At 53.7% G+C, this 21,210-nt stretch overlaps 1 protein-coding gene across 3 annotated transcripts in view; it reads left to right on the top strand.

Annotated features, from left to right (window-relative positions):
* The window catches only part of LOC144943219 (uncharacterized), a 40,923-nt gene that overhangs the window by 6,731 nt on the left and 12,982 nt on the right, over positions 1–21,210 (top strand). For all 3 annotated transcript variants that reach the window (XM_078870513.1, XM_078870514.1, XM_078870516.1), the window contains exons 3-4: positions 13,597–13,743; positions 17,117–17,335. In XM_078870513.1, coding sequence (XP_078726639.1) covers positions 13,597–13,743; positions 17,117–17,335 — 366 coding nt within the window. The remainder of the gene's footprint in view (positions 1–13,596; positions 13,744–17,116; positions 17,336–21,210) is intronic.

Below are 21,210 nucleotides of genomic sequence, written 5' to 3'. Positions count from 1 at the left end.
ATTTTTATTGCAATTTTTTTCCTCTCGCCAATATTTTATGCATGAGGGCCGTCATTATTACACGCTGAATCTTTGATTTAACACACAATTTAAGACGTTTTAAAATTTAAATGAACGCAAGACGAGGAGCAGCCCGAGCTTCGGTAATTTAAGATTGTAATTGTGGGGAGAACAGAACGTGCGGCTGTGCCGTAACACGCAGATAAGGAATCGAGGCTCGCGCCGGAGTGAAATATAAATAGCGTCGTTTTGGTCAAGTAGGGGAGAGCGGTACTTGACAGTTCTCACTGCCGGGCTTGGGCTGCGGGGCAACTATTGCGGGGTGGTAGCTATTGTGGAGTGACTACCGTGGGTTTTGTTTGCAATTCATTTCCAAGCTTCTCGCATGGCCGACCCGCGGATTAACAAATCCCAATTCCACGCCGTTATTGACTTTGTATATGCTAATGCAGAGACGCTCGCTCGTGTAATGCACTGGCTGTGTTTCCCGACTATACATTATTTAACGAGTTGGTCCCTACGCATTTGTACGTGAAATCGGAACATACAGTGTGTGTGTGTATATATACGAGACGTTAGCCTTTTGTTAATCTGCTTTTGGAAGGCCTCCCCATTGCCGGCTGCCATGGGGGTTGTTTGACCATACTTCGCCACGCTGGTCAGTGTGGAGTTGGTGAAAGGCAGTTATAGTGTTGTTGTTATACGTGGGTGAAGCCCATTGAGAGTCAATAGCCTAGCCATGGTATGGTTTTGAGACATCGGTCACCTTACACACGGGGCTATTGTAAATGGCAATGTGGAATAACAGCTGCCGAGACCAAAAGGCTGATTTATGGAGTCAGAGGTCAAATGCATTCATAATGTGGACCTAATTCACATACACTACATGTCACGAACTTTCAACTGACATCTCCTTTGAAATTGATGGGGCGGCCATGTAGGACAAACACAAATACATACATACAGATTAGCTGCTTACATAGCCGATATAAATATGCTCATGAATAAATGAAGACTGTAGGTACGTATGTACCTGGGCATGTGTGTTGCCGTGGCGACGGACCGTAATACATCAGGATCTGCTCAGACAGGGACCGGCACTTCTCGGGTTTCTAACGGCATTTATCCCCACACACTTCTGTTTCCAGACCTACTCGCAAACACTAACGATCTCGCGCACGTACGTACACACGCACACGCACGTACACACGCACGTACACACGCACACGTGAAGGGCCTTGTGCACAGGCACAGTGGTTTGCACACTGCGCTCTGAATCTGGCGACCAGAGTTTGATTCCTGGCACCAACGGCAAGTGGCATCTGAATCGCTCCTGGCTTGCCCTCTGTTCACCAAAATAATTCTCTGACTGGCGTGGTGAAGTACGATCAAACAACCCTCAAGACTAACATGGCATTGGGAGGCCTTCATCCAGCAGCGGAGTGACACATGGCTGCTGAAATACACCAGTATCATCACGATCATATCTCGACCGCACTAAACGTTTGCCAGCACGAGCTCAGAACAAAAGCCAGACGGGGGTGTTTTGAAATTCAAAATCAAATTCCAATCCAGCTAGCCATGAGGCTGATGTTGAAACCTGGCGTTACCGAACACTCCGCGAACCGTCATGCAGGTGCATCGACGGTGTGGGTCGTGGGGCCTACTCGTATAACGACCGTGTGCCTGAGCCCACGTTCGTCGCATCTCTGTCTCGTAATATTTCGAGCGCCGGCCCGTGGCGCTGCGTGCGCCGCTCCTCTGCCGGAGAGAGGCTGTGGCGCGACGTCTGACGTCCGCGGGAGAGGAGGCGCATTGCCCCCTCCTCCTTTGATCGTTAGCCTGGGGCACGCCAACCCGAACGGCTTCGGTGATTGAATCGGCAAACACGGAGCCGCCGAGCCGGGAGTTTTATTTTTGCAACATTTCCCAGCCCACGGACGCAGCCCGCTGCGGATTGCTGCTCTGCTCTCGCTCAAAAGTGTTCGAGTGACGCAACGTTGTGAATGAGTCCACCGCAGTAAGTAATTTGACCGGTTGTGTGCGGCGGCGTAAAGTGTGGGTACTTCCCACTCTTCCAAAAAATGTCTGGCCCATTGTGGAAGAGTAGGCCAAAATACACACTTGTGGTGAAGGCCCTTCCACCATAAGCGGTGTGATGAGCGGTATATTTGCAGGGCTGCACCTTTAACTATAAATGTCATTGCCTCTCGGCTCGTGTGGGAGGGTCTCGAGTCTGGGGTCAGAGGAGAGACCTCCACTCTCCGTACTCCCTTAAACACAGGCCCAGTTGACATCGGAATGTATCAAGGGTGAATATAGATAATTGTGGAAATTCTTGGTTTCCCGAGTAGGAAGAGCTGTACAGCTCAATTTGACTTTCGTCGGGAAATCAACTTTTGAACCTTCTGAACTTCAGAATATTTAAGTGGCAAATATGGAGTTTGTGTACTTTACATATTGCAGGAGGCTGTGAGTCAGAGGTCGAGAGGCTTCCCCTCCCCCCCATGATGCTCTTGCAGGCCCGACGCTGTACGGACCCTCCGCTGCTTCGCCGATTTTTGCCGGTGGTGTTTGACTGTCCTCGAGGGCGGAACACCGTGTTCTCGTTTCAAGGTCGGGTCACGAGTCCGGGTGGGGAGTCTGCCTCTTTGACCACCGTTCTCTTCACGGCTGACAGTGAGGCATGATGCGATGGGGGAAGCTTGGCATTGTGGCCAGGCAAGACCGATCCATCTTGCTCTCATGCCCAGCCCGGACCGGCATGGAGCGGCGCGGGGTGGGCAGGCGGGCGGCACGCGTGAGAAATCTCTCAACCGGTGGCCGAGTGGAGAGGCGAAGCCTCACTTCACCGATCATCACCATCAAGAGAGATACCATTAAGGTTTTAATTTAATTTGGCTCAAAATTGTTTTCCTGTGTCTGCGAGCATCTTGAAAAGAACAAGTAGCGTGCAGCCTGCCTGCAAGATTTCAATTTGTGTGCAGCTAATACATTTATTTATTTACAAATTTATTAGTCAATGCAAGTAATTGATTGCCCAGACGAAGCACTCGGCTGCTTGTATTTTCCTAGAAGTGGAATAACGTCATTGGCTGCAGAGGGGGGGGGGGCAGTGCGGCAAAAATCTATTGTGCTGTACTTCTACGCTTCCATATCTTCGCACCACACCTTCGCCAACCCGCACTGTCTAGTGTGGCGAATTACGGCCCAACAACCCCCTGTAGATGGACAGGAATTCGTCGAAGCGATTGACCACTCGGCTGAAACACCGAGCAACTTGTGGTGTTCTGGGCGCTGTGTAGCGCAAAATGCCGCTGCTGCTGCCGTGAGGCACATTGCTGTAGCCAATTGGAGGAGCCTCTTACCATATCCTGAACCCTGACCCTATCCATCACGTTTTCTCCTCATGCATGGCTCCATTGCAACTGTTTAGCTCGCATCGAGCGAGGCCCCAAAACCAACCCCCGGATTGGTGGTGGCACGCCTCGCCTCGCCGCGGCTGCGCTAATTCCCCGGTATTTCTGCGCGTTAACAAAGGCGCGGCGCTGCTGCTGCTGCTGTGTGCACACTCACGCCCGCGCTCCCTCCTCCCCCCAGGGGCAGCCGGCGCCGGGGGCTGTGCGCGATTGATTTCTGCTCGTTCCTGTATGCCTGCATCTCCCAGGCAACCTGCTTCCTTCAAGCCCCAGATTACATCAGAGAGGCAATTCCACTGCCCTCCTTTCTGTCTTTCTCTCTTTTTTATTTTCTTTTCCCTCCCCTTGTTTCTTCCGCCGGTCCCTTCTTGCCATTCTCCCCTTCCTTCCTTTCATTTTGAAAGTGATTTTTTTTCTCTCTCTCTCGTGGCTGAACTGCTGGGTTTAGATAGCAGCCTCTGGCTGGAGCTGATCTCTCCAGAAATATCTCGGATAATGAGATCCAGCTGGGAGAGCTGGCAGCTCGAATATTCGTGCAAAACTGTCCGTGTGTTTTATGGCTTTTGGGGCTGCACATCTTCAATTTGTTGCGCCAACGATGCGTGGGGGGTTCCTTTAGGAGAAGCGAGGCGGCTCGCTCTGCGGCGTTTGGTGCGCGAAATGCTACGACCTCGAGCAAGGCGGCGTCCACGCATCGCGGCGGGGTTGTCACTTCTGCACGATCGGGTCCATCCGAGCGGATGTTCACTCGTCGCGTGGGGGCTTGTCGTTGGCCTTGTCTACGAGCGCCGGCGGTCGGAGAGCGCGTTGATTATGGAGCATTAAACGGCAGCTACGCGCTAGCTGGCGCTTGTCAATTGGATTTCCATTGCAGATGCCCGCGACATTAAAGCTCGTGCGTAGCGCCATCGTCGCACGTGTAAGGGCATTCGCAATGACCGCGCAGCGTTTGTTTGTTTTATTTCCCCCCATTGTTGGTGGCATTTTTTTTTTATGAGTTTTGCATTAATTCTGCTCGTTTTCTGTTTAATTTAACAAGCCGAACATTCGGATGGTGTAACTTTTTATCCTGTTCCCCCACACCTTTGTGACCCATAGCCCGGGAATGTGGATATCATAAAATCCAGCGCGGTGACGTGGTGATCACTGCTGAAATATTTAAGCGCACACGGTGGCGGCTGCTGCGAGTTTTTTTTTACGTCTTATCAAGAAGCGTCGAGACACACTTGGCACTTGGTGTCGCACATAATCACTTTGCCGTTTCATTACGCGCAGGACAAAACATTTTACAAAACTCGTAAAAATCGTCAAAATTAAACGAGAATATAAATTGAACAGAATACAAATTTAAGCGGTCAGTCTGAGCGGGGTTCCCCGCACAACAGGGTTCATCTTGTGAATGTAAAGCACTGTGTTCTGTGACGGTAGCTTTGAATGAGCGCCCCCCCCCCCCCCCCAGGTAGCCCCTGGGGTTTTTCCTGGACACCGTCGCGACGCGGCCGTTCGAGCAGCGCCTCGAAATTGTCGCCTCGAGGGGACTTTGACGGCCTCTCCCCTCCCCGCCGGCTCGTGCCACTGCCAGCGAGCCGTGTCACAGTGTGGACGCGTGCCAATGCAATCAGTATAGTTGATTTTACCCCCGGCTCCTCCCCGCGGTGTGGGTGGCGTGGTAGATATGGGTGGCGTGGTTTGGGTTGGTGTGGGTGGGGTGGGGTGGGGTGGTGTGGGTGGGTGGCGTGGTTTGGGTTATTGTGGGTGGGGTGGTGTAGGTGGGGTGGTGTGGGTGGGGTGGCGTGGTTTGGGTTGGTTTGGGTGGGGTGGTGTGGGTGGGGTGGTGTAGGTGGGGGTGAGGTGGCGTGGTTTGGGTTAGTGTGGGTGGGGTGGTGTAGGTGGGTTGGTGTGGGTGGTGTGGTTGGTGTGGGTGGGGTGGTGTAGGTGGGTTGGTGTGGGTGGGGTGGGGTGGTGTGGGTGGGGTGGTGTGGGTGGGGTGGTGTGGCTGGGGTGGTGTGGGTGGGGTGGGTTGGTGTGGGTGGTGTGGCTGGGGTGGTGTGGGTGGGGTGGGTTGGTGTGGGTGGTGTGGCTGGGGTGGTGTGGCTGGGGTGGTGTGGCTGGGGTGGTGTGGGTGGGGTGGTGTGGGTGGGGTGGTGTGGGTGGGGTGGTGTGGGTGGGGTGGTGTGGGTAGGGTGGTGTGGGTGGGGTGGTAAACATGGCCGGGAATGCTCAGAAGCGGGCGACTGCTGAATATTGAGTGTCGGCTCGTGCACCGACACTCAATATTTGTTGGTTAAGTTTGAGAAATGGCCCGGGGCACGTTGTTTAATTGGTAGGCCTGTCATTTAGCTTCTTGCGTGCGATGGAATCTTCTGAGGAGCGTTGTTAAAGTTTTTGAGGAATGGGAATTGACTGAACGCACAACCCTGGGAAAATGAACCAAACTAAAATCCAATTACAATGAGATAAATGCCTCTTACAAATGGAATTTAGATGGTTTATGAGATTTCTTTCTAAATCTTTTGGTCTTCACCAGCCCTTTGTCTATCCACTGCTAGATATAGGCTCCTCCAATACCATGTCTGTCATGGGGGTGGTTTGACCATGCTTCACCACGTTGGATCAGCGCGGGTTTTTGAAGGGGGGGGGGGGGATTGAGAGGGGATGCGCAAGACCAGGTCGGATATCACTCGCCACTGATCTTAGCCGTCGCTGGAATAAAAAAACTCGAGTCGGCGGCTCTATTTTGCGGCGTGCGCACCACTGCGCCACCGCGCGCCCCCCCCCCCTCACATCGCCGACCTGGCCGTCTGAACGAACCTGCCACCTTCCGGACTTTTCCCGGAACCTTGACTATTTTAACGAGGCTGCGGCGGCGAGCGGTCTCCCTCGTCCGCTCACGGCACCGAGACGCGACTGCCGCCCCCTGAGCCTTTGTGAGCGGGTGGGCACAATCAAAGCGTCGCTCAGCGCCGGCCCAAGAGGGGAGCGAAGTGCCACGGATGCGGCGACAACTCCGGGAAGACGCGTGCGTGTGTTCGTGTGTGCGTGTGTTCGTGTGTTCGTGCGTGCATGCGTGCATGCGTTCGTGCGTGCATGCGTGCGTTATGTTCCACGCCGAGGCGGCGAACAAATACGGCGCAAAGTCTGGAGCGATGGCGTGTGACGCTGAACTCTGGGCGCGAGCCGTCCGGGGCCGAAAACAAAACCGATTGGGAGTGGACGTTCAAACGGGTAACGCGCGTAATGACTGGCGAGACCGTACTGATTAAGACAGAAAAGTATAATAACTGAAGTCGTTCATGCATATAAATTGCTGTGGGGGGGGGGAAAAATGACTCTTGTCATCTCATTTATTGGTGGGGTCATGCTGTGATTCGGTGTCAGAACGAGATTGAATCGTACATCAAGGCCGCTACTAACATTACAGCCAGTCAGGCAGGTAATTAAAGGTATAGCGCGTGGAACAAAAAAAAATTCCCTCGGAGATGCACGCGGGGTATTGAGATAAGATGGATTCTCTGTTTGTGGGAGATGGTCGCGAGTCGGCACCAGGGTTCACCTTGCTCCGTGGTGGGGAGGGGGGCAGCGGGGGGGGGGGGGGGGGCGGCACCGGCGTTGCTCGTACCTGACAAACGAGGCCTCTACCTCACCTCCCCGAGCTCCGAGTGCACTAAATTCCCTTGTTTGACTCCAAAAGTCAAAGAATTCAATTAATTTGGCGTTATTGCTTTCACCGTCGCCCTCAATCCCCCATTTCCCCAAGACAAATATAAATAGTCTTTAAAAACACACGGCGCAATAACGGTGCCTACGCGCGCCACCCTGCCAGGCTTCGCAGACATTCGTCCGTGTTTTTATTTTGCCGATAAGTGCTTTTGTAAAAAAAAATTCAACTTTCATGTTTTTTCTATAATTTTATTGTGAGGTCTAGCAACACAATTTGCATGCAGTTTTCCTAAGATGTCATGTTATTTACAGCAGAAAGAACAATACAGCAATGTATAAAGTTAATAAAATGCTTTTAGCGGTGTAGTCATGCACAACAAGCAATATTTAAAAAAAAACACCTCCGGGTCTTCTGCTGTGTAGCGGCTTTGGTGGGTGGTGGTGGTGGTGGTGGTTGTCGGCAGGCCGGTGTTTTCTCCGGGGCTGAGCATTTAATATTTTGTTTTGTGGAAGTGTCCATCTCTCTGCGCGGTTATTTCAATCGCCTCACTTCCCCGTTTCACCGGCAGCTCCCTGAGCAGAGATTAAATAAACATACGACAAGGCCGCTTTGCTGGCATTTTTCGAGCAGAATTTATACAACTGGCAGGCATAAAGGATGCCACGGCGCAGCCCCTGGAATTGCTCACTCACGCCACTGCCGACAGAAAGGCCCCCACTGGAAGGAGCTCGAGAGGGGGCCCCTCTAGGGGATCGTTTTGGCCTCCTCTTCCATGCTAGCCGGACGTCTTGGAATAGGTTGGAGTTGCCCACACTTGATCCCACCATGCACGAACCGACGATTGACCGACCGCGGTGAACCTATTTATGCTGCTGTTGGGTGGATGGGAGTGGGGGGGAGGGCACGGGGGTGATTGGAGGGATTTAAGAACCTTCCAACATTGGAAGGTTCCTAAATCACCTGGAGATGGCATCAAACTGGCCACCCCTGGCCGAGAAGTGCAGTGCGTCATCCGGTAACGGCATGAACACAACTCCTGCCTTCCGATCCAGAAAACGAATTGAGCCCTCCGTCCCTCGCCCACGTGTCTCTGGGTGCCACAAACAACGGAGAGGCCGAGTGGTCGAATTTCCAGCGAAGTTCTTGGTGTGGGCCGCTGCCGGCAGCTTGGGCGGCAAGCCGAGGTGGGGTCGCCGCGGCGCGCTAGGCGAGCGAGCGAGTGTGGGTTCGGCGGAGGCAGCGCAGCCCGCATCCTGCGCCGATCGTTTGCGCTGCTCCCGGCTTGAAGCGTTCTGCTCATTATCGGCAACGTCGATTCAACGCGCCTCCGCCGATGGCCAGAGAGACTCTCGTCGCGGCGGGCGGGCGGGCGAGCGGACGAGTGGGTGGGTGGGTGGGTGGTTGGCGCGCACGATTTCACTTGGCAAATTATCACCAACCCCCTAATGTTTTGACACATAGGGAGAGAAACTGTCTACAGGCCTCCCGGGGGCGGGGGGGAGGCGGGGGGGGGGGTGGAGGAGGGGAGGGGGGTGGAGGAGGGGAGGGGGGTGGGTGGTCCCTCGCGCCTTACACCTCACAACTAATTTCTGTTTGATTGCGTAAATTTACTTCCCAGGGGATTGGATTTTTTTTGTTCTTCCATCGTCTGTCGAACAGTCATGTTTCGCCCGTCAATAGTGCAGCTGATGTAAGCAACACCAGGAGCCTCTTCTTGTTTCCCGGCTCTTCGATGAGACTGTAAAAGCGGATCTTGGGGCTAGCCGTGCTTCGTGCTTGCCACGATTTAAAAATACCACCGGGGGGGGGGGGGGGGGGGGGTTGTTGCTCCGTGGTCGACGCTCCGCGTAAATCGTGACGCCCGTTGGATGAAGGTCGCTGCTTTTTTTGTGCTGCGGGGCGGTCGAGGGCTCCGTTGGTCTCCTCCTCGTGCCGCGGCGCCGTCAACTTGACGGAGCAGGCGAGCAGAGCGCGAAGCGGCCGCGCTCCATGACAACGTACAGCACAGCTGCCAGAGTCGATCACCCTGAAGAGCCGAGTACTAAATCTTCCGTCACATCCACTAAGTCTTTGCCGGAGAGGAGGAAAGCCGGCCTCGAGTGGGGCTCATGGACTCCCGATTGGAGTGGCGGAGGCTCGCATCCTGCCCAGGAAGCCGCTCGCCCACCTGACCGGGCCCTTGACTCACCCCCCCACCTCCTCTCTGTTCACTCTTCAAATTTTGAAACCAACCGAACCGCCGGTGCCCGGCATATAGGGGCGCCCGCGTGGTTTATTGTCCAATTGGTGGGGTGGGGGTCATGACGCTGCGCCGCGAAAAACCCCTTGAGCTCGATGCTGTCTGATGAAGATTGACAATTAGAAGTTGTCAGATTTAAAGGCAACCAGCATCTGCTTGTACATCTCCAGCATGTCAATGTCCGACGCCCATTTTTGGCAAGCAAAGAAAAGCAAAGGCACGTGACTGTAGGCGGAAGACACCGTGGCCAGCCGCCGATGGCTGTGACCGCCAGAGATTGCGATCCGTCTTGCCCGCTGGTGCGCTTGGCTGGCTAACGCGAGGTGGCAGACCTTTGAAAGCGGTCAATCTGGCACCGAAATTGGTGCAGTCTTCCAGAACAAGGGCACCCAAATGAAAATATAAACCGCGCGCGCTGGCACGGGCACGCCGCGGGAACCGACACCTCCGGCGTGACGGCGGGCCCCCCCCCCCCCCCCCCCCCGTCATCGTCGCGCCACCGCCGTCACCGGCGAGTCGGCGCGGGAAAGGGAAGAGGTGGCGGCGGCTCCCCTTGGTGGCGAGAGGCGCCCGGTTTCCCTCGTCTCGTAACGACGACGGCGGATCGCGCGCCGCCGGCCAATTACGCCGCGGCGCTTCCACTCTCCCCCGTTGGCCCGCGTGGCTCCGTCTTGACCTTGACACGGGCGGCTTAAAGACTCGGGCAAGCAGCACTTGCGGTCCTAATCAGGGGGAGGGCCTGACAGCTGCTCCATCACGGGCCCCGCCACGCTTGCTTAGCGCCCGCCGATTGATGTGCACGCCCAGGGAACGCGATTCCACCCCGGGTCCATTGCTTACACCTGCGGGGTGTCGTGCGGCTCCACGCTATGCTGATGCAGTCGCGTTCAATAAAGGGGATTTAATAAGTCTACTGCGCTCGGTGAGACGGGAGCGGAGCAGCATGGTTCGGATTCCCTTTGTTTGGCGCCCTGTCGGCTCTGAGGGCCGAGCGTTAAAACCATGATTTCCGATTGTGTAATCGCATTTTCCTTTTTAAATGTGAAATTTCCAACACTGCCTCGTGGCTATAAATGGGAGATGGGCACTGCCGAAATTTTCATTTGAGCAGAAGCCACTTTTACTTTGTCGATCTACTGCTAGATTAAGGCCTTCCCATGACGTGTCTTTCATTGTAGTTGGTTTCACCTTCATACCGGTTTGGGTATCACTCGCCACTCATGTTAACCATGGGCAGGCATTGAACAACCAATGCCAGGTTTCTAGAGCAGTGCTCTTACCACTGCACCGTCGCTCTACTCCATCGTCGAATAATAATTGCAATTTAAATTAAGCACTTTGAATACATCAGCAATACCGTAGACGTTTTATAAATACATTAATTGCATTTTGACATACGGAAACAGAATATCGCGTGATCATATGTTGCCCTAGTCGGCAGTATATTACCGCATTTGTCTACAAAAAACAGAAAACCTACCCTTGTAGGAATTTTAATTATCCTTAAATTTCTCACAAACAAGCACAGGAGCCGTCGAGTAAACACGAACCAGATCCCATCACGGAAGCCCCCGGCGTCATCACATTGCCTGCCTCCCCCACCCCCCTCCCACGGACTTCATCAGGGTTGGGACTCTATCAGGGTCGAGACTCCATCAGGCCATCGCCCCCCGCGGAGCCGTGCTCTGCTCTGCGCCGATCTCCTACCTTGCCCCCCCCCGCCCCCATCTCTCCACCTTGCAACCCCCTCTTTCTCCTGTGACCGCTTACCACTGCCATCCCCTGCGTGTGCTTCAACGTGCCTGCCCTGCCGTGATCCTTCAGCCCTGCTGCTGCTGCCCTGCTGCTGCCCTGCTGCTGCTGCCCTGCTGCTGCTGCCCTGCTGCTGCTGCCCTGCTGCTGCCCTGCTGCTGTTGTTGCTGTGGCCACGTCTCCCGTGCCCCCCCCCCCCCCCCCCGTGCCGCTGGTGCAGAGGCTCCACCTCTGAGACAGCTGGCACCGCCGCTGCTAACGACGCCCCGACGGTCGCAAGGTTACGAAGTACTCGGAGAACATTACCCGCTGTTATTTCTATTGTGGAAGTCATTTTAAGGTGCAGGCAGTGTAGTATTTACCTTCTCATTTTTTTGGTTTATGAATATAGATTTTTTCCCCCCCTCTCAAATTAAACTCGCATTCAATGCACAGCTGCTGGAATTGCATCATGTAATTTATTACCGAATTATGTCCGGCGTTGGCAGGGGAGTAGCATTTTTTTTTTCCTGTAATAGCTAACGTGTCATTAACGGATGTCAATATTAATATCGATGTTAAAAGCAATAATTATTGAGAAAGCGATTTTCGTCAAATGTAATATGTAAAATGGATATCTACCGGTGATGCTAGACCCTTGGGAGGCCTTATGAGAGATGAAAGAGAGGCAGTGCCATACACAGAGCGTGCGTACGTGCGTGCGTATGTGCGTGTATATTTATGGATTTGTACATGCACAGCCCTTTTGAGTGCCTTTCCATGCCGTACGGGCTGCGGCAGTAATTTGACCATACTTCACGCCGGTAAGTGCTTGTCGGTAAAGGCAGGAAGCATAGATGTTCAGTACAGCCAAGGAGTTTACTGAACTGTACGCTCTTGCCCTTAACTCAGCCCTGCACCTGCTATTCATGGCAGTTGCCCATCCAAGCACGATCCAGGTTAGATCCTAACTGGCTTACGAGAATTCACGTTTACCCACTCGCCCAAGCGTGATGGAGAGATGAGTCCATTAAATTGTTGTCACGGCTTCATGGCTACGAAAGGGAAGGAAGTGGCATTTCTCACGTGCTGGCCGACGGCTAAGGCCAGTGGACGAGACTGGTGATGGAAGGACAGCCGAAGGGGATGGAGGTCGAAGCCCATCTGGGAGAGTGACGGCTGTGGAGTGGATGCCCTTGCTGCACCTGCAGGGGCGTGAGCGAGTAATCGCAGGGCTGCACCTTGACCTTTGACATCCAGCCACGTGCAATTTGTCCGAGCCCTTGCTTGGTGCCGCAATGCTCGAGCGGAGCGTCTGTGGCGGAGACTCGGGGACGCGGTCGGCCCTGCCGCGCCAGTAAAGTTTCACGCTGAACAAACACATTTCACAAAACTAATGAAATACCTGCTCACGTGCTCTATATCCTGCAATAAAAGCAAACCTGCATCCATCTGTCATCGACGGGACCTCCGCCACTTGGGCGGGATTCTCGGGTACGTGCCGGGAGCCCCCCCCCCCATCCCCAACGCCGGCGACTCGGAGCGACGCGTGGCCACGTGGCAGGACCTGGAATCTGATTACCGCCACCGAACCCTCCCCACCGCACGGTGACCTCATAACCCCCCCCATCCTCCTTATGAAGCCCTCCCTCCCTCCAGCGCTGGCACGGCGTCCGCTATCCGGCTCGAGGCCGCCTCCCCAATTATCACAGCCACAGTCATGGTGCGATGCACCTGGCGCAATTTGTATCAATTTGAATGCCCCACGCCACCACCTTCCCTCGGCATTTCATTTGAATTTTCATTGTTATTGTGAATAATTTCTCTTACTGGCACGAGCCATGAAATATGCTAATGCAACCCCCCCCCACCGTCCGTGCAAATAAAATGCATGATAAATAGTGGAGCTTTCACTTACTTACAAATTGGGAGGTGAGCGAGTGTGAAAAAAAATAACACGTACGATAAAAACAGACGGATTTCTCCCCCCCCCCCACACTTTGTGATGTTTATTGACAGAAGGGGGGGAAAAAGCACAGCATCTTTATTTATCCAAATGCAACCACAAAGCATCCAAAAAATGCATCTGGCGTTGTGCAAGAAATGTCACCGATTCATCATGCACGGACACGTGGCTCTCCCATAGGTCATGAAAGTGGCATGCCGTAATGTCAATGCTTTGCCGAGAATCTATTTCCTTACATAATGCATTCATATTGGCATTGATCCAGAACTGTCAATGAAATGCTTAACATTTTTTTTAACCCCCGCTCCGTAATCATACGACATCGGTACAAAGCGTATTCCCATCACTCACCGGATCGTGTGCGACGTGCGCGTCAATACCCTCGTGGGTGGACTCGTGCCGGGCGGGCGGAGAGATGCACGATGCATTCATCGACCTGGAGCGGCCGGGCGGTCAACAATGCCGGCACCGCGATAGAAACAACGGGGGTGCGGGGGCGCGCACAAGGAGAGGTGAAGGCGACGCTGATCCCCCCCGATGCCGCTGTCCCCCCCCCCTCCGCCGCCCACTGCCCCCGTAGAAATGTTCGCGAGAGATGAGGCTGTGGCAGCGCGGGAGGCGCGAGCTGTCGGAGCGGGCGGCCGCACTGCTGCAGCGGCTGCCGTCGCTGGGGCCGCTCGTGGAGGCGAGGCTGCTGGTGCTGGCCGGGGAGTGGGACTGGCTGGAGGTGCGCCAACGCTAACGAGGCTGTCGTGGCCGGCGCTACGTTTCTGGGCCGACGATTGCTTTTTCCACCGTACGGCCGAGCCGCGCCGGGCCGGCGTGGCACTTCTCGCGAGGCGGCGGAATTCGTTTTTCCACCGCAGGAGCCAAACCTTGGCACTGAAGTCACGCGCAACGAGCCGCGCCGTAGATGGCACGGTGACTCTGTGCCCTCGCGGCGTTCCGCTGTTGTCACGCATCATGGATGCGTCGTCAGCCCTGGCCCTGCGTGGCCCCGAACCAGATTCGGACATCGTTTGAGGTCACGGAAAACCACCCATACTAGGGGGAGGGCCCCGGCACTGGTTTGGCTCGGATGTGCCAGTGGAAAAGTGGTCAATTAATAATAATAATAATAATGACTATTCACTGCCCTTTTTATAAATCCACTGATGAAAGTAGGCCTCCCGATTCCATAACTGCCATGGGATTGTTTGATCATACTTCACCAAGCTGGACATTGCAGGTTGGTTAAGAAAGGGTGAGTGAGCCAGGACTGGTTTCGATATTCCTTGCCACTCGTGTGAGCCGTGACGGAGAATCGAAGTTGGGTCGATGGGTTCATATCTCGGTGCACCAGCTGACTCCACCACCCCCACTCCCCACCGCATGTGATCGGCTGAATCCTTGAATGAAGGTGCTCCTCTGCACATTTACATGGGGAGCAGATGTTCCAGGCGCAGCTCGTGATTTTCGCTGCGAGCTGGGGATTTGCCGCGTCGCGTCTTCGGCGCGCACGCGCGGATAGGTGGGTGGGGGGGGGAGAAGAAGAAACTCTGTCCAGGTAAAACTTCCACGCACGCCGCTAGTGCACACGTGCGCCGGCGCTGTTTGCAGATACGGGCGGAATTGAATTTTTCAAATTCATTTACTTGGGCTCTCATTCCACTTATGGCATAATCTCATAATGCAGGTTTCTAACGGTCCTCCACGCGCGCGTTGGCAGAAGGAATTTAAATTACAATGGGCGTGCGCCAAATTAAGCTGTCAAAAAGGAATTTCGTACACAATCTGGGCTCCCCTCCCCCCCCCCCACCCTACCAGAACACCGCGCAAACATAATTCGTGCCGAATGCGGTGACGGTGCCCGCTCACCTGGGAGCTGGCGAGCGGGCGCACTAACGATCCCAGCATTCCGCCCGTGCGCCAGCGGCTCGGACCGAGGGAGTGAGATGTTATTTATTTATATAACGACCAGGCTGCCGCCCGTTGTTGGTGGGGTTTTTCTTTTTTTTTTCCGGCGCTCATCAGCGATGCGCGTTCGTGTGCCGCGTCCCCCCGTGCCGGGTCGCCCCCCTTTGCTCTCGGCCTCGCGCCCTTTTTGTTCCCTGCGACGGCGCCCGGCGTCGAGCCGACGGCGCCCGGGGAGGGCTTGCACTCTGCCGTCCGTCGTCACCACGCTGCGTGGCCCCGTTTCGACTAACCCTGAGCACGGTTCCCGTTAAATGAATTATTTTGAATTTCAAATTGGAGGCAATTAATTAGGAGCTTTAATTGTATTATAAACAAGGCACTGTGACACATCTATGCGGAGTTCATCATAACGTCGTTATAATGGACCTCTGCTGCGTTTCCGGAGCAGCGGGCGTTTTGCGGTGAGATCCCGTATGTGACTCTGGAAAATTAAATCTGAGCCTCGGTCATTTTTCACGCGGATCTAAGCGCACGTATACACGCACACGGCGCCACAATTGCGCGTCATGGAATCAATTCGGAGATATATTTTTCTACAGGTGATCTGAGCGTGAATCATACCTGTCGGCTTGATATTGCTGACACGTAGAGAACATTTGCTCGAACGCGGCTGCGTTTATTTCCGAGCAATCTATTAAACGTGCGCAACAAAGAGGGGCCTTGAGAATGTTGGTGGCTGCGGCGAGGAAACTGAGAGATCTCTGGACACGGAGACGACGACGGGTTTGATGTTAATCGCTGCCGCACGGTCATCGCAGGGCCCCACATTACACGGCGTCGACACAAAAAAACGACGAGAGAAGCCCAGCGGCAGGGAGCCATCGTAATCCCAGCGCCGCTCACACCCCTTCTCTGGGATTACACCCCCATGCAAGTCCGCAAGGCAGGTGGCCAAGGGTTAATGGCAATGTTCAGCTGATCAGCCAAACCCAGCGGCCTTTGGGGGATGGAAATATGACTCATCCCGGACACAACATTGAATAACACAGCGGCGGCAAGGACGGCTACAACAGAAGAGCCTCGGCGTCTGCGTGCAAAAAAAATGAGCGGTCGACATTTGAAAATCCCACCCTTGGCTATTCGTCTCACGCGTGCCGACCGTCGTGATTTGCGGCCGTAGTTGCAGGCCCGGGATACAGTGCGCCGTAGCTCAGCGTGGCCCGCCAGGCACGGTACCGCGGGAATGCCTCGGCCCCGGAGATCTGATACCGGGTGCGGGAATCCTGCCTGCGCGCTCTTTGATTAAGAAACTCAGAGCGGCGAGGAGTCGACCGATCGTGTTCACAATAAGAACCGCGCTCCTCTTTGTTGCAGCAATATTTGTACAGACAGGTCCTTAATAAAAGGGTTGTGCGTTTTTTGTGTCGGGGACAGGAATCGCCTTTGAGGCAGCGAATTCAATTACCGCCGACTTCTCGGCAGCTTTTCGGGCTGAGATCTGCACCTTGCGAGGGGGAGCTTTGTTTTCCCCGGGATCGGGCAATCTGCAGCGCTGACAGCCAAATGCAGTATTTTCACAGCGGTAGCTGCTGTGCTGGATAAGATGCGGGCAAATCGAATAGCCCGTGACATTTTATTCCCTCTGTGCCCGGTGGTTCTCGCCATGCACAAATTGAAAAATCAACCCTTCTCCGGGCACAAGCGTCCACACACTCCCAGCCACGAACAAAGGTCCAGCGGAATAGTTTGGGCACCGAGCTCATTCACCAATGCTGGCACGCCAAGCGTGATTAAAAGTCAAACTGGAGTGGAATGTAATTGTGCTTGGTATTAACCGCGGCATTTGGAGTGATATTAATTTCAAAGGGTAATTTTGAGGATGATATTTTTCCGGTGGTGACTACATTACCTCTTTTTTTTTTTTGTATCTTGGAAAAAAAATTGTACATTTGAAAAACTTTGCGGGGCATTTGATCTTGGATATACAAATCACGGTGAATAAAATCGAGTGATTTTTTTTTTTTTCAAGTCGCGTGTAACATGAGTAACACGAAATATGAATTTGTTGGCCCTGGTAAGTAAAGAAAAAAAAGGGAAAGAGATCGCTCAGGCCGCTCACGTCTCGGTACTACAAGAGGGGTCAATGAAAGCTTCCTCGGGGAGCCTCTCCGCTGACGGATAAAGTCGGCTTGTCTGTCTCCCAGGCATGGCTGGGGCGACGCGGAGCAGCAGAGGGCGAGGGGGGCGGAGTCCCCCCGGGGCCTCGGCCCGCACCGCCGCCGCCTCCTCCTCCGCCGCTGCAGGACGAGATCCGGGAGCTGAGGGCCTGGCTCCGGGAGACGGAGCTCTTCATCTTTAACTCGTGCCTCCTGCAGGCCCCGGCGAGCCGAGACCTCCCGACGAAACGACTCGATGCCTTCAAGGTACGACGGCACGGCTGGTGGTGCGCTGGATATTGGGAGCGTGTGGCGACGTCTTGGCCTGCCTGCCGCGTCATCCGAAACACCGCCGTTGTCGTCTTCGTCGCTCGCTTGCGTGGCAATGTCACGTGCCGCATTGCCGTGGCCGTGCGAGTGAACAAACACCGCCGCTGCGCAGCACGTAATGGCGCCGAGGATGGGAGTTTGTCATTTATTTTTTAAAATAGCTTTAATGATTACAACAATCGTTGCTTGTCATTGCGCACCATCTATTGCCTTTGGCTCCGGGTGCTTCGTTAGGATTTTTTTTTGGGATGGAGAGGACACGGGGCTAATTGCTGCCACGTTGGGACAATTTATGAACTCGGTTCAATTAAATGTTACTAACTGCTCGCACCCTTGAGCCCATAAAATGTCAATTGCGCGTATTAAGTTCAGCGCTCCGAGTGTGTGTGTTTTGCTGGGTATGCTACATAACATGAGTCCGGCAGAAGAAGAAAAAATTCAATCAAACTCCATGTGCGGCCAGAGGGAATTTGAGATACAACGCCACATTTTTCTCATGTCACTGTAAATTAGATACATGCTATAGGCGTGGGCGAGCTCATCTCGCACGTGCTGCTTTGGGGCATCGCGCTCCTCACGGTTCGATCTCGTGTGTGACCTTGTGACCCGGGCCGAACTGCACCCAGCTGCACTGACATCGAGCGTCACGTGACGTCTTTGCGAACATCGCCGGCGTGTTTTAGGCCGCGCACCGCGTGTTGTTTTGCACGACGTTTCGCTCCACGAGCTGTTCGTACACCGTTTAAAGAATCTGAAATTTCAGTTTGCTTCAGAAGCTCCCAGATGCTGGAGCAAAACGTCGGACATCATGCCAAACGACACACAGCGCGAGTCGAACTCGCCGGAGAGCCGTGCAGCAGCGGGGTGGTATCACGGTGGTGTCTCTGAAAACTGTAGCACGACCAGGATGGTACAGTGCCTCACAGCGAGAAGCACCTGGGTTCCATTCCTGACTCTGGCGTCTGTGTAGAGTCTGTATACTCTCCCACTGTTCTGCATGGGTTTTTCTTCAGGTTCTCTGGTTTTCTGGAATTATTATTGCCATAACTGTATACGGAATATCGGTGCGCAGGATTGTTTTAATGCATTCCTGTCTCACCACTGTGATTTATCTCCGGTGGGAACGGGATTCCACCTGCAGATGAGATCTATTTTCACCGAGCCTTGCTGTGCATTAAAGCAGTCTCGACCTTGTTTCTTCTTACAGGCGCGTATGTGCCGCGTACGTGTGCACATGCAGAATGCTTTCCGGGCCGGCGATGGAAGGCCGTCGCTCTCGACACCACCGCCAGATGTCCTCTTGCGGGCATCTCAATAATCCATGTTGCCGGCACAAAGCACAGTGCCGTAGCTTTTTTGATCCACGTTGCTGTTGAGATTTATGAGCTAAATGGGGCCCCCCCTCTCTTCCCCTTCCACGGCTTTCTGTTCCTCAATGTTTCATTAGGGCTGTGCCTGCAGGCTTGGTTTGCAAGGTCGCTCCTATTGACTTGGCAGATTATTAAATGTTGTGGTTCGTAGAGAAATTTGGAATTACAGGACAAGCCTCGGTAGCATGCGAACCTTCCTGCACGTACGATGTTGGAGCCGCGGTCCGGCTACGCTTGACGTGGAACGAGGCTGGGCGGCAGGGCTGTCGCGATTCATCGACGATACACGCACATTCGTTGCTTTTGCAACTGATATTTATTTTGGTTAGGTTGAAAACATGGACCGCCCCCCCACCCCATCCCCCTGGGTCTTACTCACTTGCAGGTACAAAGTGATGAAATCACCTTGTAGGTATATATGCGTGTTGAACTTATTTCGCACCATACGTACATGGCCAACCGTGCTAACCTTACTCCATTTAAGACCAGAAAATGGAAAGACATCTTCACAGTGCTGGCAATCGCCTATTAATTCTGGTTGTAATCACCAGCAAAGTGGCAAACTCACTTGTGAATGCTGTGGGTTTGTTCTATAACGCAACCGTTGTGCTGATGTCGTCACAAATTGGCACGCTTTGTTCTTGTGACAAACCATACTAATTGTCTGTGTCGGGTGGAGGCGTTTCTGAGAACGGCTGGTTTATTTTTCATGAGAATGTTATGTAAATTATATGCTCATGGAAAGTTCTACGATTTGGGTGACTTCATGACGAAAATTTCAAAATAATTTTGAGATTTCCTTTGTAGCCTGAACAGACTGTTGGGGCAAGGGCTGTTAGCGAGGGCCTATGAAGGCTGGCACGGTACACGAGGAGGTGGGTGGCCAGCACCACGCCTGACTGCCTTTGTCTCCCAGTGACGATGTTTACACACCGCACCAGGTACACATTTCCGACCAAGTCGACTTATGGCCCTGAGCGAGAGTCGAACTCGGATCACCGGGTTATTAACACAACAACAACCGTCATTCACCATGGCGCTTGTGCCAGACTGCGTGAATGATCAGGCCACGTTAAGTGTCGAACGCCCGCTGGCGGGAGGTCACGGGACAGACCTAGGTGCCATTGCTTGGCCGATGCACCACCTGTGCCCCCGACTGTGCCACCTGTGCCCCCTACTGTGCCACCTGTGCCCCCTACTGTGTAGCACAGCTACGTGTTTGACACGCACGCACACTCAAATTAATTCACCATCCCAGCGTGGACAGAAAATGTAATTCCGCCCGAGTACGACAGCCGCCACGGTATTTTACGAGCCTTTCTCCTTTGGCAAGAAAAGTAGACGAGTGATTTCCATCTGAATTACAGTCCTAATTGGTCGACAGTCTGCCAGGGTAAACAAAAAAAATGCCACTTCATGATATCATACGGACAATGACCCACATCCGTGAACACGTCTTAAATGTGAAATGTGCGTCAAAAATATTGGAGCTGTCCTAATCTTACGCTTAGGCTGACGGAGCATGGAGGAGCGGGGGAGGGGGGGTTGTGGGCAACAAATGTAAAAAAGTACAAACGAGACGAAACAAATGCAAAGGAAATACAATTCCTTAGTTCACTCAGCCATGAATTTCATGGTGCTTGACGAGTCCCCATTGCTTGTCCTTGGTTGGGTTGAACTCGGATCACCGGGTTATTAACACAACCCAAAGGCCCCCAGAACGCCAAGCGGACAGCAAAAAAACGGCACTGCTATCAATGCTGCCATAGATGTGAGAGCGAATACGTTTTTCTTGAATTGAGCAAGGTTTTATTTTCTATCAACTTGGGAAAAGAGACGTTGGGAGGGAATTGCCAAAGGGAAGGGTGGGGGGGAGCAGTGCAAGAGAAGAAGCAGAAAGAGAGGTGAGGGGGGGGCTGCAGTGTGGTGAGTGTGTGCGTGTGTGCGTGCGTGCGTGTACGTGCGTGTGTGCGTGCGTGCGTGCGTGGGTGGTTGTGTTGTCGACCGTAAGTGTGGGTGAGACGAAACAGTCGGGTCTGATGGACAGAGTCCTCGACTCAGGTGGAGGAATCAACGAGTGAGTTTCACAGCAAAAAAGTAGCCATGGTAATCGCGATAAAGGAGCGATAAAAAGGGAGGCGACCGGCCGCCGGTGAGCGAGCGGCTGCGGTGAATTGGTGAGCGTTGGATCGTCAGTCACCCGGACTTGCTTCACGCTGACTCCCATCAACGGGTCTGTTGCGGCTTGCGCGGGGGACGCTGAAGGGGTTAGCCATTGTCGGTTCACGCAATGCAGTAATGCATTCACCGTCGCTCAAGCGGCTGTTGTTTTCATTTAGGAGACACGGCGCTTCTCGCGTATGACTTTGATGCGACGGTCAAGTAGTCCTCCTCCCTCGCTGTTTGCGACTGTTATGTCATTTTTATGTAACGCGGTTTGAA

This window comes from Lampetra fluviatilis, chromosome 30, assembly GCF_964198595.1.
Source record: "Lampetra fluviatilis chromosome 30, kcLamFluv1.1, whole genome shotgun sequence".
NCBI classification, from domain to species: Eukaryota; Metazoa; Chordata; class Hyperoartia; order Petromyzontiformes; family Petromyzontidae; genus Lampetra; species Lampetra fluviatilis.
The sequence above is the reverse complement of the archived record's forward strand: the minus strand, read 5'-3'. Positions and strand labels throughout refer to the sequence as shown.